The sequence below is a fragment of the Halyomorpha halys genome, unplaced genomic scaffold (assembly GCF_000696795.3).
Source record: "Halyomorpha halys isolate HHAL.00 unplaced genomic scaffold, Hhal_1.1 Scaffold5436.1, whole genome shotgun sequence".
Taxonomy (NCBI): Eukaryota; Metazoa; Arthropoda; class Insecta; order Hemiptera; family Pentatomidae; genus Halyomorpha; species Halyomorpha halys.
In genome coordinates this window covers 14,036-31,504 of record NW_027109116.1, presented here as the reverse complement: position 1 = coordinate 31,504, position 17,469 = coordinate 14,036, and the positions used below count along the sequence as shown (strand labels likewise).

The following is a 17,469-nucleotide window of genomic DNA, read 5'->3' as shown; positions in this document are numbered from 1 at the left end:
ATATTCACCTGACTTCCTATTCAGCTTCGGGCATCAGTTTCCTTCAATTTTTTCCATCTTTGCTGACTACTAGCCCCTAGTTTGAATATTTGTGTAAAACTTTTTTTAAAAAATTATTTTACATCCTGTTTCTGAAACTAGTACTTGGTCATCAGTGAATCACAGATTTACCAGACAATTACTGTTAATTTTCACTCCCATACTTGAGCCTTTTCTCTTCCACTCTATGTCCTTCACATATATCTGTTGAAAAGAGAAAATATTTCTTACCAAGCTCTAAATTTTAAAGTCTCTGACATCGTATAAACTTTTTATGGCTGATTTAAACCTGTACCTCATATTGAAATCACACCATCTTTTAATTCAACAAAACTCAGATGAACTTCTACATTATATGCCAAGCTGTCTTATTAAGAGGCATGTCCAGAAAGCAAGTGTACTGTTGTGGGCTATCATGCTGTGTGAATTTTTTTTCTTTAAAAGTTGGCAACACTGAGGTGTAATGGGGGTCTGCTGCCAAAACTCATCGTTTAATGCCCGTTTCTGTAAAATATGTCTATTAGAAACTCACCCAAGTATGATGTGCTCACTATGTAAGGTTCTTTTGAAAGAAAGAAAAACTGACTGAAATTCTGGGAAGGGAATGTTTAAGAAGGGAGTGTGTTGCACAACAATGCCTGCCTGCACATGGCCAACGCAACCAAGGAGCTTTTTGAATTTGTTTGGTTGGGATGTCTTGAACCAATTTGCTTTCTCACCTGACTTCGCACTTCCAGATTTTCATCATTTCACCTTCCGGAAGACTCACGTGGATAGAAAAAACTGATGAGAAGGTGAAATTAGAGGTCTTTGAAGTGGACACAGGTGGTGGTGGGATAGTTGTATGATGAGGGCATCAAAGCTTCTGCCACAACTTACAACTAGCATAGAATAGGAAGGTGATTAGGTGAAAAATAATTAGCATATATTCCTACAATATCCTTTAATGTTTTATAAACAATTTATAAAAAAAAAAAAAAAATACAAAAAATTGAGTACTCTTACTTTGTGGACATGCATCGTACAAAGATGTGATTTCTGTGAGATAGTCCTGTTGAGAATTCTGCATGTTCTGTGGGAATCCTGCTTTGCTCTTTTTTTTTTTTTTGTCACTTGATTGATTATTCATTATTATCTAATTGTAAAGTTGCTGATTTGGTAAGGGTTTTTATGATCATGAGTAAAAACGGACCTTTTATCTTGTCACCTTTATATTAGACATACAAGTATGAAAGAGTTGTTTCTACTCAAAATTAATTAATTTTCTGATGTATTGTATTTTAGTTTTTTTGCTAAAATTAAATTTATGGTATCTACAGCCCTGATAAGCTTTGGATACTGAATCCCTACAGACTGATTAAAACCAGGGAGGTGGAAATATCTAAAGCGAGAGGTGAGGAAGAAACTGAAAGGGAAAATGGAGAAGTTAGTGAGCGCATATCTCTTAAAGGTACTATTCAGTCATTTTTTAAAATTGTTATTCGTTAATTTTATCTAGTTTTGGTAAAGCGTCTTCTGTACTAAATTACTTATCTTTAAGAATCATTTATTGGAAATTAAAACAACTGATTTGCATTTTAAATATAAATTAACTAATATTATGAAATAGGTCCAGATGATTGTTGGATATGTTATGACCCAGTAAGAGAGGATGCAGGACCCATTATTCAACCATGCTTTTGTAAAGGAGATGTGAGAAATGTCCACCACAATTGTCTTCTCAACTGGCTCATTGAGGTTTGTTTAGTTTTACCATTCATCAATACTATGTAAATTTAACATGTTACTTTTTTTTTTTTTAAATTATATTTTACTTATAGTTTTTTACAGTTGATAAAAAAATTCAAACACAAACAATGTATTTCTATTTATATACTTTGATCAGAAACTTATTACTTGAATTGGTAGGTATTGGTTTTTATTTTTAATTATAATACCTAATAAGCTAAATAATTACTGAAACTTACTTTTCACCAGGATTTCCCTTCTTTTTTATATTAACTTTAAATGATTTATAATATGAAACTAAATTATATATGATTGGTTCTATTAATCCTATTAATTTTATATAGAAACCTGGCAGGAAGGAGTGTCGTGTATGTGGTGCAGAATATCGTTTGACACAAAGTTCAAAGATGGTTAGCCCTAGTGAGTATTGTACTTAATGGTCCTTTATATTAAATATGATTTGAACATTGTGAAAGGTCCTTTTTTGTTGCTAAATATAAAAATGAACTTACATTTTGTTTGTTTATAATTGGGTAGTGGTCAAAAAAGGTAATTAAATAAACAGAAAACTATTTCTATGTTTAGACCCATATCAGAGGTCTCCATCAGGTCTAATTAAACAAAATAAAAAATACATTTAAAACAATGATAGGACTTTAAGATAACATAAAGAAAATTGTATAAATATATAAAAATGAATTGTATATATTCTAAAGAGAAAAACAATGTCCTTCATGCTAGACCATTCTTTTAATCTTCTCTTCTGCTCTTATCCTCTTAAGGACAACTATATTAGTAAGTGTACAGGACACTTTGCTGCTTGCCTTGTGTTTTCTTTGGCTAATAGGAGTGTTCACTCGTTCACAATTAATGCACAGCGGACCAGCCAGTTCTTTTTTCTTTGGACATTCCTTCATTGTGTGACCACTCACAGCACACCAGATGCAGACAAAAGCATCTACTGTATATGTGGCCTTAGTGTGGCCATAGCCCTAACATCTACTGCATCGGGGGGTGTCAAGGTAGTCTTTAAAGGACATGTTCCACCATCCTACATTTATGCTTTCCATTTCTAAGAGCAGGAACCGAACGGCTGGGTGCACTTCTTACACCCAATTCTTGCTCAACCCACTTCTAGGCCGAAGGTCATCGATGATCAGTGGAATAGAGTCTGACTTCTCGGGTATTCTGCCCCATAAAAATCTCACCAGTTCCTCTGAAGTCCATGAATTAGGAACTCCCTGCACCTCTAGCCTTGGCTTCTTCCTCACTTATAAGCCTTGAGCGTGTATTCCCTGCCACCTAATCACTTTGTTGGCATCACCACAATTGTCCATGCGAACTAAAACAGACCCCCGCCTTGGTTGCACGTCCATGCAAACTAAAACAGACCCCGCCTTGGTTGCACGGACTATAGTAGCCTTAACACCAATTTCTTTAGGTGACGGCAGCTTGCGATAATATCCATTGGGTTCTTGCTCAAACCACTGATGGTGACGTATGTTGATTGTGGAGTGTGTGTCGGCTTTCTAGGCAGGGATTTAACTATCTCCGCCATTGTTCTCACTTGTTTTTTTTACTCACCGCCTTGGCCTTTTTCTTGCTTCTTTTGCTTGTGAATACCTCAAAAGCTACGGTTGAGGCTGAAGGTTCAGCTATGACCACGCCTACACTCGCTAGTTATGGCTCGCTATCAACCCCAGCACTAGGTTCTTGGCATCGGGGTGTTGTGTCATCCGATGAAGTGGACGCCAAAGCTTTTGGTATAGAAGTTTCAACTATGACGTCTGCGAGCAGGTTATGAAATCGTTATGATGAAAATGTTTCAAAAATCGCATTCTCCACAATAGCAGAGCTATCACTATTGCTGTCTTCATTAAACCCATGAAGTAAAGTTGCCAAAAGATCAACAATTGATTGTATCTTCTTGTTAATATGGTCACGGATGCTCAAGATGGTTTTCTTTTCATTACGCTGCAAGTACGCCCGAAGGTTTTCCTGAATATGTTTTGCATCGCTAAGTAAGCTAATAGCTTTATCCATTTCAGATTTTCCATTAACGGGTGAGCCAACCCGAGTCCTTTTAGCTGTGAATTGTATTTCCTTCGATTGCTTCTCTGCTTCCGTTTCAACCATACTTTCTGTTACCATTGTGCTTTTGTAAGGTCCTAGTAACTTTCACAACTCCAATATCATTCTAGTCCACTCACTTTAATTTAATCACAGAGATACCTTACCTAAATTTGTTACAAAATTGTTTTGGCACGCCTGTCAATCTTGGCAGTAGTAGTGGAGCGGATCTTGCAGTCCCGCGTCATTCCGCCCTTTGTCGGTGGCTGCTGCTAAATCCCTGCGATGTGTGACTTCCTCCTCTGGCCTCCAACTGGTCAGTCGCTCTCCACCTTCCTTACTCTGCCTCTCAACTGTTTCCTGCGAAACTGTCTGCCAACCGTCTTTCCTGCAAAGACTGTGTCCTGCCAAAACTCTCGTACCAACTCTCCTCTTCTAAGACTGTGTTGGGTGACATAAAAATCTTCCTCACCATGTCGGTGAGCATGCCACATTACAGCTTTGGGTATCAACCTCTTTGCCCACCTTCCAGAATCTGTTGCCTCTCTTCTCTTGATATGCGAGAACGTCATCCATAATGCCTAACAAGAAGTTCAACTTGAGGCATTCTGTTATCACGCAAGTTGCTTCATAGGAAAGAGTTCAAAACTCCATCCCTTCGTAAAAAGGCTTAAATGACAAATTTTTAAAAAATCTTTCTGTAAAATACTTTAATTTTGCTTATTTGAAATAAATAATCAATTCTCATTGTTAGAAATAATAAACAATGAATAAATAAAAAATATTTTAAAAAATGATAAATAATCAAAGGAAAAAATAAAAGGAATAATAAAGACTGGAGTTCAAATTGCAAAAAGCTAAGACTGCTCGATCTCTTCCGATTGTACTCACAAAATCTTTTATTGTTATATTTTGTTAGACTGTTGTATTTCTGGCATGACGAATCCTTAAATACAAATTTTTATAGTAAGTGAAAATTGTGTGATGCGCACACTAGACTTTATTTATCTCCAGGATCAACTATTCTGAAGTTGGTTCAATTGCTGCTATGTTAAGCAGATATATTAAAATTGTATCAACTTTTGATATTTTTCTATCATAATTGTATTTACATTGGGTACTATGATAGAAAAAAATATTGTTTTTTATCATATTTCGATCCTAATTGATTCTTGAAAATTCAATATCTAAAATGATCCAATACCTATTGATACTACTATACCTAGATTGATAAATGAGTGTATCATAGTTTTTCAATGATGTCAAAGAATTCTTTATTTTTCTTTTGTTAGTCTGTTAAAAACTTGGCAGATTTGATACCTGATCATTAATAGATTGAGAAATATACTTATATTCCTATTTATATAACAACCTATATACGTACATCATCACGTAAAAATTGAGTATTTATCTCTCCCTCTAATGTTTTAGGTCGTTTTGCTGCTGCCCAGGACTGGAAGATAGTATTGTTCCTGGTAACATTTGCTATCAGTACTATTATAGCATCCTGTGTGGTTGTTAAGTTAGTCCGAAACACCATCTATAAATCATTAGCTGTGGGCATTGCTCTCCTCATTATGTATGTTTGTATCAAGTAAGTATTATTCATTTTTCCTAAAGATATTTCGTACGCCTTTAATCTAGCACCAAAGATTACTTGATTGAAAACTAGATAAATCTAAAAAGTAATTTATCCAGTGTTTAATGTAATAATTTTACCATCAATATGTTAGTTTCTGTACTGGTATTGGTAGTGGTGAGGGAAACTTGTCTGGAAAGTAGGCCTATTAGCATTTTAACTAACCCTATCTAATTTTATTTTGCAAAAAACTTATTTTTTCTTTCCTTAGTACAACAGGAGCACATAGCAGACCCTGGCTTTTTAAAATTCTGCTTTCCATTTTTCTCTATCCCTTGTATGCATTATTTTTAATTTCATCTGCTGTATTTCTTGGAGTACATTTATCTTTTCAGCAGCCCTTGCGTTCTACTTTCCATTTTATATGGAGTATCCCCAAAAGCCTCTTTGGCATCCTCATGTTTTCTATCCTCAGGTGGTCAAACTATCAATATTCTGATGCTGGCCAAGATATTCAGGTCGTAATATTTATACAAATCCCCATTTTTCCCACATCGCCATATTGAATTTTGATGTATTGGTTTCAGAATATTCCTCAATATCCTCTCCAACCAGTCCAGTAGAACATTGGTCTTTTTTATCCATAATCCAGGCTTTGCTTGATTACATTGGGTTTTATTACTATTTTGTATATTCTGAACATTGTGGTATCACTGGTCAATCAGAATCTTCAGAATCTTTGGACATGCCAAAATACACTCTGTTCCACAACATATTCATTTTATTTACTTATTTTTCATTGTTTAGCTGTTCCATTATTGTGGATTCAAGGTACTGGAAGGTATTCATTACTTCAAAGTTGTGGCTTCCCATTATAAAAAGCTTTCAGGAACCATTATTTTGGTTTTCTTTCTTTGAGCTTTCCCACGGCATTTCACAAGATTGCCTTAAATAATATTAACCAGTCCAGGCGGGAATCAATCTCACAATGTTTTGAACTGGGTTCTTTGTGACCCTTGAATGAAAATGCTTTAGCATGATTGTTTATTAATATTAATTTCTAGCATAATCTATAATTAACATGTGTAAGATATATGTCACCTTAGCAACTTCGTGTCAGAAGCAGTACAGGTTCAATTCTGGCCTGGGTGGGAAGGTTGAAATTAATTTTATGGTGGGCACATGGAATGAATCTTGACCTTCACTCTCTGGTTAGAATAGTTTGTTTACCTGTAGTATAACTACTCTTCCCAGAAATGGCCAGGTAGGGGTTAGAATAAAGGGGAGGTTTAAATGCTAACATTAAAACATACTGCTGCATATTGGTTTCACAAATTTAATTATAAAAACAAATTTTGTGATATGTAATAATGCAAGGTTAAGTAAATCAAGGGCTTTTTTAAGTGTTTCATACATTTTAAGATGACTATGGATTTGTTATTGAGCAATGGTAGGCTAAAAAAATCTAGTCACTTTTATGTGACCAATCACAATATTTAGAGAATGTTTTGCTGATGAGATCATCTTTATACCAGATTCTTTAGAGATACTTGCTGACTACAGGGTAAAAATAAATAGAAAAATCTGATAACTAGTATTTCATTGAGTAATCTCAGGTTGAACAAGTTGTTCAAGAAACCATTGAATGTATTGGGGAGAAGAAATGGATTGTATTGATACTTATCAATTTTTAGGCACATTGATGAGCTGGAATTCAAAACGTGTCTGAAATTGGAGCCTCTGCCAAGAAAGCTAATGATATCTTTTGCCAATTAAACACTTATTTGTCAATAAGACTAGAACTTGTCTCTAGCAGCACAATATTCCTTCCAGTTATAGTATATGTGGTAGCACTTTTGAGTTTATTTGACAAGAATTTTAGCAGGTTCACAACATCTAGATATTATATTGTTGTGTAATTATATGAGAAAATGATCAGGATTTGTTTTAGAAATAAGTAAAAAAAACTATGAAATGAAAGAGAAAAATGCAATAATAGGATAGATGAGTGCCAACTAAATAGCTGTTGAATAATAAGAAAGCCATAAGGCTATAAAGTTATAGGGCACATTAGAGGTGTTTATGACAAGGTCATTTGCAAGAGTCGAATCCCTAAACGGTCACTATATTCGAGAACAAGGTTCACTAACTCAGTGATTAGATCCATTTCCTCAAATCAAATTGATTCTACACCTAGTAGGCTCAATAAATTGGGAGAGTTTACAATTTGAGTTTCACTTTAGATGCCCTGTGTTTTTATTAGTATTATTATTTTTCCCTTTTTTTTTTCTTTATTTTTGGCCTATATAATAACAGAGGAGTAGGTAGGTATTTCAGTAATTACAAAACAATACTGCCATCCTTTCATATCAATGGATATTGAATATCACATCTTTATTACTTACATATTTATCTTTGGTACCAATAAATTGAACAAGTAAAAAGTAGCTATGTAATTGACACTTTATACTTTCATTATAATTCATAAAATAATATTAATCAGTCAAATTTGATGGGGGACCATAAAATAAAAATCAGGTAGGTGAACATTTTCCCACATGTTGTGGTTCAGAAGAAGAATTTGTGATAAATGTTCAGGTAGAAGAATTGAGAAATAATGACAAACTGGCAAACACAGGTGATATGATAAAGCCATGACCTTTTTGAGAGAAGCAGAATGGTTGAAAGGAGTAGAGTGGTTCAGCCACTCACATTTACCGAAGTCGGTTGACTTTTTCAACTGTTGACTGTTTCACCACCAAGAACTGACACCGAACCAACATCCCTTCCTACGCAGACAGACTCCATAACTGTGTGCATTTTGACATGTTCTTTCAGAAGACACGACTTTTTAATACATTCACTCTTGACTGACATTCCTCTAGGGTATATAGAGGTGTGAATAGAATGAAGGGAAGATTCATAAGGGAATTAGAGTTGGAGGCCAGAGGAGGAAGTCACACATTGCAGGGATTCAGCAGCGGCCGCCGGCAAAGGGCGGAATGACGCGGGACAGCAAGATCCGCTTTGCTACCACTGCCAAGATTGACAGGCTTACCAAAACGATTTCAGAACAAATTTAGGTTAGGTATCTCTGTGATTAAATTAAAATTAAGGGAAGATTCTTTTCGGAGAGAAGAGGAAATGGCAGATGTTTTATGATGAAAGAAAAATGTGCTTAGTATATTATTCTGTGCTGGGAGGTTCTAAATAAACAGTTCAAGAAAGAAGAAAAGAGAATAATATAGTAAGCTGTGCTTAATTTGGCTGAAGCTTCATAAATTTTGCATGCTGCTATTAACTTTAAAAGAATCTCAGTCAGTTTTGGGATAAAACTAGATGCCATTTCTACTTCATGCAATTTTCAAGTTTTTTTTTTTTCCGACTATGAAGCACCGCGGCCACAGAGGGCCTATTGTACGCCGTCCCTCCTCTGCTCAAAACAGGCCAATTGCCTTTGCAAATCTGGACATTGTATAAGGCTCCACTGTCTCACAAAGTTTGGGATCCAAGATACGATCCTTACCAAAGATGAGGAATCGTATTCTTGCCACTACATCACATCTGCAAATGATGTAGTAAGTAGTCACCTGCAGATAGGGTACTCTATCAGTCTCATTTTATAGAGATGCTTATTTAGCTGGCAGTGTCCCGTGTATAGACCTGTCACCCATCTTAAGATACTCCTATCCATATTAAGAAGACAGTTACTTCTTTTCGGGCAGGATCCCCTGAGGAACATTTTTGGTTGTTCCATTCCTCTGGTATTTTTCCAGAGTAACTCAGCCTTGCTCTCAGCAATCTTTTTGATGTGCCTCTTCGCATGGCTGAGACTAATCCCACATATGAGGTCAGGTGTGAGAGGAACATACTCAGATCCTTTCCTTGCTAGGTAGTCCACTCGCTCATTTCCTTTAATGCCTTTATGTGCAGGCACCCATTCTACCTGCACCTTGTTGGCCAAGGAGAAAGAGTTCAGGTTAGCCTATTAGCCAGGTTACTCCTCTACCAATTTGGAGCAGGTTACATAGTTATCCAGTGCATAAATGGCTGCCTGTCTGTCCGTGTAAATCGTAATTAGCCTTTCCCTCATGCCCTCTTTTATTAAATTCTGGGCACAGACATTTATTGCATGCATCTCAGCCTGGAATACTGTGGTGTGTTTTCCTAACAAGATGGATGTGCCTTGATTAGGCATGTCGGGGGTGGTGGTGTCTCCCCGTCCCTGCCTCAGCGGAGGCCCAAGGAGCAGTAGGCCCCCCAGTCCCTGCTGCCAAACCTCCAGGATCGCTCTCCACCGCCATCCTTCTGGGTCCACCAACAGCCCGTCCTCCAGAGCCACCTGCTGCCAGCCCTCCGGATCCACTGGAAATCAGTCCTCCAGATCCACCTATGGTCGGCCTCCCCGATTTCCTCGCTTCAGTGCGATGGGCCGCCATCCCATTCACACCAGTACGATAGGTCGAAGCGGCACTCTCCAAATCTATGGGTTCACCTGCCCCTCTCTCTTCCCTTGGTGGAGGTCTCAAAGGCCTTCCTGAAATTGTAATTCATCAGGAAGCCTCTGCCTTCCAAAAAGCGTAGACTGCTTTCTGGGATCTTAAAAACCCCTTAAAAGCCAGCCTCCTCTTCTTTAATGCCGACCAGTGTCCATCTTCCAACATCGGGCATCCTAGAGTTTTGGAAGCCAATTCTTCGAAGGAGAATGTCTGCATCAACTTGCTTACCAGGGAAGAAAATTCCCACTCTGATGGTCCTCTGGATCTCATCAACGTTGCCGGCGTGTAAGGTGATATTGTTGCCGATGGTGACATCTCTGATGACAGTCGACAGCTGGTCCCTACCAGCTTGGTTGTCGCAAATCACGATGCACCCCCGAAATGATAAATAAAATTACTGAACTCGAGGTGTGCACCCCCTTGTGCCTGTTCATCCATGATCCTGATCAGGCATGCCTGCACCTCATCACTCTGTTCATGAGTGAGCTGGACGGAAGGTTAGCCGTCAGGAATGATGACAACCCTGCTGCATCCCGCAGTTGAGTATGTTGTATGTTGGTCTCTTGGTCTACCTCCCCTAGGCCTCTTTGCCGTAGGCACAGAAGTCCCTGAGTAGAACCTTATCCTCTTCTCAGTGGAGGGTCCCGATCCTGAAGAATTCCGATCCCTATCAACAGAGGTTGATCAGCCTGGTCGTTCAGTGTCCTGGGACTGCCCCCCTCGCCTCGTATCAGCTCTCCTGGTTGGTCCAGGTCCCAAAGGCTTCCGGTCCCTAACACCATAGGTGGAGGTGCCCTGTTGACCTTCTGTATCCTGAGAACTGACCCTAAGCCTCCTTCTAGCCCTCCTGGATGGGCCGGGTCCTGCTGAGTTCCGGTCCCTATCAGCCGAGGCTGATGGGCCTGAAGGTCTCCCGGTATCCCGTGGCTGATCCACATTCCTTGGTTCGCTCTCCGCAGCAGAACCAGGTCCTGTAGAGCTCTGTTCCCTATCAGCCAAAGTTGCTGGGTCCAAAACACTCCTGTAGTCCTGCTGTGGCTCTGTTGATCCCACGCCGCCTTCTCCTCGTTGGGCCCGATCTTCTGCCATCCCTTCTTCTAGTTTGAGGTCCGGGGGGGGGGGGAGTGTTTCAACTTCCCCCTGCTGAGGTTCCTCATCACTCATCTCTTCCACGATCGTAGAAAGTGAGCCCGAAACATTTCCCGGCAGTTCTACTGCTGGCCCTCCCAGTTCCGAAATATCTGAGGAGGACTCATCCTCCTCATCTGGAAAAGGATAAATATAATAGATGTTGTTTTCGTTCATTTTGTTCCCACGAGTATGGGGATTCTTAAAGGCACTTCAGGTACTACCCCCTCTCCCTGCAGTGGGCATTAGATACAATGGGGTGTGCCAGGTGCCCCAAGTGGGTCGATAAAAGACAGTATATTTTTATACACCCTCTGCCATTCAGCCTCAAAGTATTTAAAGGACCCCTCATGCCTGTCAGGCAAGATGGATACCCAAGTCCCATCGGACTCCCTAGGGGGCACCACGTGGAGGTGACAGTAGGTGTTGGCAGGGATAGGGAGGACTGGGAATCCTCAGACAGTGAGTAGGGAACTCTGGCCTGATTCACCCGCAAAGAGTGGGGGAGACACCCACACCCATCTCCCTCTCTAGTCCTCCTGTTGCCCTGCCCAAGTTGATTAAGTTATAAACCAAGATATATTGTGGTATACAGTTCATCTTCTGTTGTGCAGAATCTGTGCTGATTGGTGATTCAGTTGGGTTCATTAATGAAATGTTAGTGTAGACTTCATTACTAGAATATTATAATTTCATCAGACAACTTAAAATGGTACTATCCATCTTTAGCTTAATTTTGCTCATTTTAGTATAGGGCTCTTCCGAAATAGATTGGAATGAAGCTATTTCCTCTTGTACCAGTGTATGGTTTTATTGCCTTCATTGTCGTTCCCTTGGGTGCAATCAGTTACGAGGCATAACTACTTCCAACAGCATCTCCATAGATTTAGTGCCATGGAAAGCCCCTTTTATCCGATGGTGAAGAAATTACTCCTCAACATCTCAACGTAAGTCCTGCCATGGAGGACTTGAAAAATGTACACGTTGACATCGAGAATAGTGTCTCGAGAAAAGCTATGCTATTGGAAATGGATCAAGTTAGTGTCAAGGTAAATGCTGCCATAATGGGGGAAAAAAAGGTTTTGGTTGCCATTAACTGCCTTGGTTCTCTTTTTAGTACATAACATGTTTTTGTGGCTCATGTGCATATAGAACACAATAGAGCCCATTTGTACCAATCTATTTTTGCTTGGTTTACCTTGTATTCCTGAATACGAAAGGACCCAATTAACTTCATCCATCCCTTGGGGCCAGACTGGTGCTCTAGTTTTAAATCCCTTGTAGTTAGATGATTGTCCTTGACAGGTGCCTCCTGTTTCGGTTTCAGTTTTACACATTTTCCTGCATTTAATGTATGTGAATGTAAGTGATGGCAGTATCTTTTTAGCATTATTAATTGTTCAATTATGTAGTGCTGTACTTGGATTATGGCTTAATGATTTTTAATTTTTGTTGTGTAGTAAAGCCTAGTCACTCTGTAATATTTTTTCAACCCCTTCTTCTGACTTCTAGTTTATCAAAAAAAAATTATTACTTCCCATAGTTGCTTTCTGTTCTTTTTTTGGACAGATATGTATTTGTCCCATCTTAAAATCTTTTCCACTCTCCCTTAATCCTCCCATGCACATCCCATACTCCTAGATATTATAGAAATGGTTGATTCTATACCTTTTTAGTTTTATGTTAATTTATCATTATTAATTTTTGTTTATTTTCAGAATTTTTTGCCAGAAGATGTGTGAAGCTTACAATAAAGCAAAAATATCAAGCCTGCGAATTGAAAACAACCTGCCAACAATTAGTGATACTGTACCTGGACCAAGCACAAGCTCTGCTGTTGCAGCTTTATGAAATTAGCTGGTCTTACTTACAAAATAGATAAAAAAAAAAGATTCATTTATTTTTTTCTTCTTTAATTTTTTTTTTTATTTTTGTTTCCAAAATTTAAGAATTTTGTTTATTTGTCTTCCCAAATCCAATTTTGTGTTAATTTTTTTTCTTTTCTTTTTTGAATTATTTTCTTTATTATTGTAACATTTTTTTTTTTCTCCAAATTGTTTATAGTTTATACATATATTTTTTTTGTCTTCCCATTTGGTATTAAAAAAAGTTAAAATCCAGTTATGTGTTCATATTTTTTAACTTTTTGTTATTAGTTTTGTTTTCTCTTGTGAACTTCATTGTACATCCTTGGACTTAAAAAAAAAATATTGCATTCATAACATTCATAGATTCATATCAGAATCTATGAATAAAACTACATTTATTGTTTGTAACCCATAACTCATTAGCACATAAAACCTCTAAGCTTAATTAATTGTTACATACAGTAAGCTCCAAGTAATTAAGATGCAGGAAAATAAATGACCACTAGCTTAGTCAGGATACATTTTTTTTTAACAATTTTAAATTAGGAAAACAAGAACATAGGTTTGTCAGTACCACCACTACACCACCCAGTATTTAGGGAATTAATAGTATGATTTTAGTTTTAAATTTAAAATACTTTTTTTTTTCCTTCATATTTTATGGTAAAATATTTGTCTAAGAACTTCCAATTTTGCCTCATCAGGAAAAACTTTTAGAAACATATTCATCATTTACTCTTAAATTTAAATGTTCTGAAAGTACTTAGCACTTGAAAATTAAATTATATGACAAGTATTAAGCCTTTCTTAGTGCTAAACTCTTCAGTACTGTCAATGTTGATTCATATTGAGCATTGCACATTCGTTATTGTAAGTTCGGTGCACATAATGAGTGTCAAAAATTCCTTAGTTATTTCAGGCTTTGTACAGATTTTCACTATTAATAAACTGCCTTAAAATCTGTGAAGAGGTGGATTTTTATATTATATTTATCCCTTGAAGATTTGGATTTTCCTGGGAGTTTAGCCTTACTTTCCATTATTCTCGAATTGGTTGTTCAACAGCTATCCATATCTATCAGCATCAGGGATGTCGATAGTGCAGGATGTGTACTGACAGGACCTAGAAAAGTAATGGATTTTTATTTTTTAATAAACCAGAGTCGGGAAATTTTGCTAGCTAAGGGATGTGAATACAAATGAACGAAATATTTATTTTTATGTGATATAAACAATCAATATTGTTATAAGAACTCAGAATTTTGTGCCTCCATTGTGAATTAGCATATAAAGTAATTTTTCTTGTTAGTTGCCTCATAATATTTTAGAAGTATGAAGATTAGACCTATTATACTTATTTTGATGACCTGTGAATTCCTTAAAAAAGGGGTTGGTAGACACCTTGGTCTTGTATAAGCATTCATCTAATTCTTCCTGGTAGTGTTTCAAGATTTCAAGTTGTTAAAACTTCTGGTTTATATTTCCACCCTGGTTCTCATGTGTCTAGAATTGTCAAGTAATGTTCTTAATCAATATTCACATTCCTTTAAGTTCTTATATCTTGCAGGCATGATTTATGACCCTTGATCTGTCTTATGATACCCAGGTTCCCATCCTTATGTTGATTCCCACCACCCATTATCATGTTTTGTGATTCAGCTAAATTTATCAGTCTCATTGCATATCATGTAGGTTTTGTCTCTCGATTGTTGGCCATATAACTTCTTTTCCAACTTTAATATCATACCATGCCCAGGATACTGGTTCCATGTTTTTTCTTAAGTATTATAGCTGTCTTCTTCCTTTTATCTTCTGAGAGTATGTGCATGAATCCTGGGGAATATTTTAATTATAAAGTTACTGCAGCTCTAGTAACAAGTAATGTTTATTTTATATGTGCTAAGTTGCTGAAAGAGTTGTTTGTGAGTTCCAGGTCAATAGAGGGATGATATGTACCATGATTCTAAGTTAAGATTCCTATTAGGGTTGCTGGGTCATTCCTTTAATTGATTGATCTGATTTGAGGCTGTTTAAGGTTTCACAATATAAATAGTTTTCAAGATTTTATTAGGTATAGCTTTTTTGTTAGCAGAGCTATCAACCATAATTGCATACATTGGCCACTGATAGGGCTGCTTTCTCCATCCTGGGCAGCTTCCTAGGGAAATTATGCCCTAGATATGCTGAGTTTATGTACTGTTATGTGTATTAGCATATCGTTTCATCAATCTTGAGGATCAGCATTTGAGCAATGGGGTCACCACTTCCTCGTGTTTTCATTATTATCACCTTCTACTTCTTAATTGTTATTAATATAAAATAATAATTTGGTTCACCTCAAAGTTCTGTATAAATGAACTGAGTTTTTTTTTTTCTATAAATATGTGAGTTTTCCTATTCATTGTAACATGTATGTTTGCATACTTAATTTTTCACCTCCACTCTCTGATAGATATGCATGCAGATTGTGTTTATGAGTCAGAGGCTTACATGGACTGTAGATTCATAATCAGTTATAAATCAGTTTATTTCTACATTTGTTTTTGTACATTATTTTATTAGCTGTTTGTTTTACATTGTATATCATAAACTTACAATAAAAATAAATAAATGTTATTCATGAATAATAAGTATATAGAAATTTCAGTAGTTGCTAATATTAATTAATGCTTAATAATCTAAGAATATTCATAGTTATTTTTCTTCAAAAGGAGGATATTTCTTAACTCTAGAAATTCGTATTTATTAATTGTGATTATTTTATCATTATATGAAGGATATCTTCATAAAATTGAATAATGATATCAGTTTCATTTAACTACTACTTAACTATTATTATTGGACCAAATTTTGTTCTAAGTGGATTTCTAATTAGAAGTTATTTACAATACAGTTTATTTTCATCTAATTAGAGGAATGTTATTATTTCAGTTAAGCCTTCAATTCATGTTTAAAAAGTTCTAAAACTAGAAAATTATACTTTTAATGCATGCGAAGCCTGTGTATGTGGTTTTATGAACGATATTAATGTATTATTTATATTATTATGCTACTTAAAAAGTATGTGTAGCATTAATTAAATAAATGGAATCTGGTTGGCACTTTTTAAAAAGTGTTTTAATTGAAATTAATATTTACAATATAATATAAAAATCGTACAAAATTATCAAGTTAAGTTTAAAAGACTAACAGGCAAAGTTACTTGAATTGAAACTTTGAATCTTCTAGAATTCTTGAATTAATAATCTGCTGACAAAATCATGGAGGTTCTTTATATATTCTGATCTGCTGGTTTGTATGTTGCTGATACATCAGTATTTTACTGCGTAACTTCTTCCTTCACAGGATCGTCGCTGTCCTCAGATTAGGTACTGAAAATGTCATTTCATTTGTTCTTTTGTTACATTAAAAATGTTGAGGTGTTAGATTTTTCACAGAACTGACATAATTTTAATTTTTTTTAAAATACAATTATTATTAGGATTGAGGGGTCATTCATTTCTTTTTAACAATGATTCTTAAAACTGTTCAATCAGTTTGTTAAATTATTCTTGTATAATACTCATTTCTAGGTGTTGAAATGCAAACCTTTTTTACTTGTTTTGTTTAAGGTTTTCTTAGTTGTATGTAGTTTCATATGAATATATCATATGTTTTGTTGACATTGATTAGTTGGATCTCGGAGTCATAGAGACAGTATTTTTATATTGTCTATCATTATGAAAATTATTTTTTTCATTATTTTAAGTATGTTGTGTGTTGCTAAAGTATAATTGTTGATAATTTAAATGTTTTGTCTTATTAGTTATTCAAAGGCTGAATAAAATTTTGATTTTGTAAAGCATTATGTTAAACATTTTTTTCTTATGGCGAGGTTTCATAATAGTGAGGAGCTCATTATTTGGATTTCTGAAAGTATGTGAGTGTTTCCTCTTTTCAGTTCTAGTTGTTCTACCTAAAGAAGTGTTTTATTTTAATTGGTTTAAAATTATAATACAGTCATTTATTGTTTGTTTCTAGCATCATCAAGATCTTGAACTTAAAATTGCTTTTAGATCCTGATTAAGGACTACTCTATGTAAATTAGTTGTTACTAATGTAGTGTTTAGTTGATATGTCCTGTTAATTAGTAATTTTCCTACAATACCATCTAATTCATGCTAGTGATCACTGTGGTTCTTTTTTTACCTAGTGAAATAGTTTTTAAGTTTACTTAAAAAAGGGTGTTGTTTGATTAAAGCCAACATTTTCAGTTTTCTGTGAATTTTTTTTAATGCATGCAATAAATCTATTATATTATTACAATTACTATTAAAATAACAGCTTCTGCTGATCCATGTGAATGGCACATTGCTGCATTATGTAATATTTAGTGTGTAGCTTCCTTCTCTTATGGATTCATTACAGTATGTTGCATAAAAATTTGACAAACATTAATGAAATGTGTCAATTTGAATGATATACTTTTTGTATCTTGCATAAATTCTTAAATTTCTGGGCTTAAATTTTTAAACCATTTCAGGTATTAAAAAAAAAATATATACATATATATGTATTTT

General features: G+C 35.8%; 1 protein-coding gene across 1 annotated transcript in view; it reads left to right on the top strand.

Moving 5' to 3' along the window:
- LOC106691944 (uncharacterized) overlaps nucleotides 1–13,163 on the top strand; it is a gene marked incomplete at its 5' end in the record, with an annotated part of 23,549 nt that extends 10,386 nt beyond the window's left edge. The window contains 5 exon segments of the mRNA XM_014437848.3: nucleotides 1,359–1,489; nucleotides 1,649–1,776; nucleotides 2,112–2,187; nucleotides 5,269–5,431; nucleotides 12,762–13,163. Of these exon segments, the coding sequence (XP_014293334.1) occupies nucleotides 1,359–1,489; nucleotides 1,649–1,776; nucleotides 2,112–2,187; nucleotides 5,269–5,431; nucleotides 12,762–12,894 (631 nt within the window).
- Nucleotides 13,164–17,469: the final 4,306 nt, after the last annotated feature.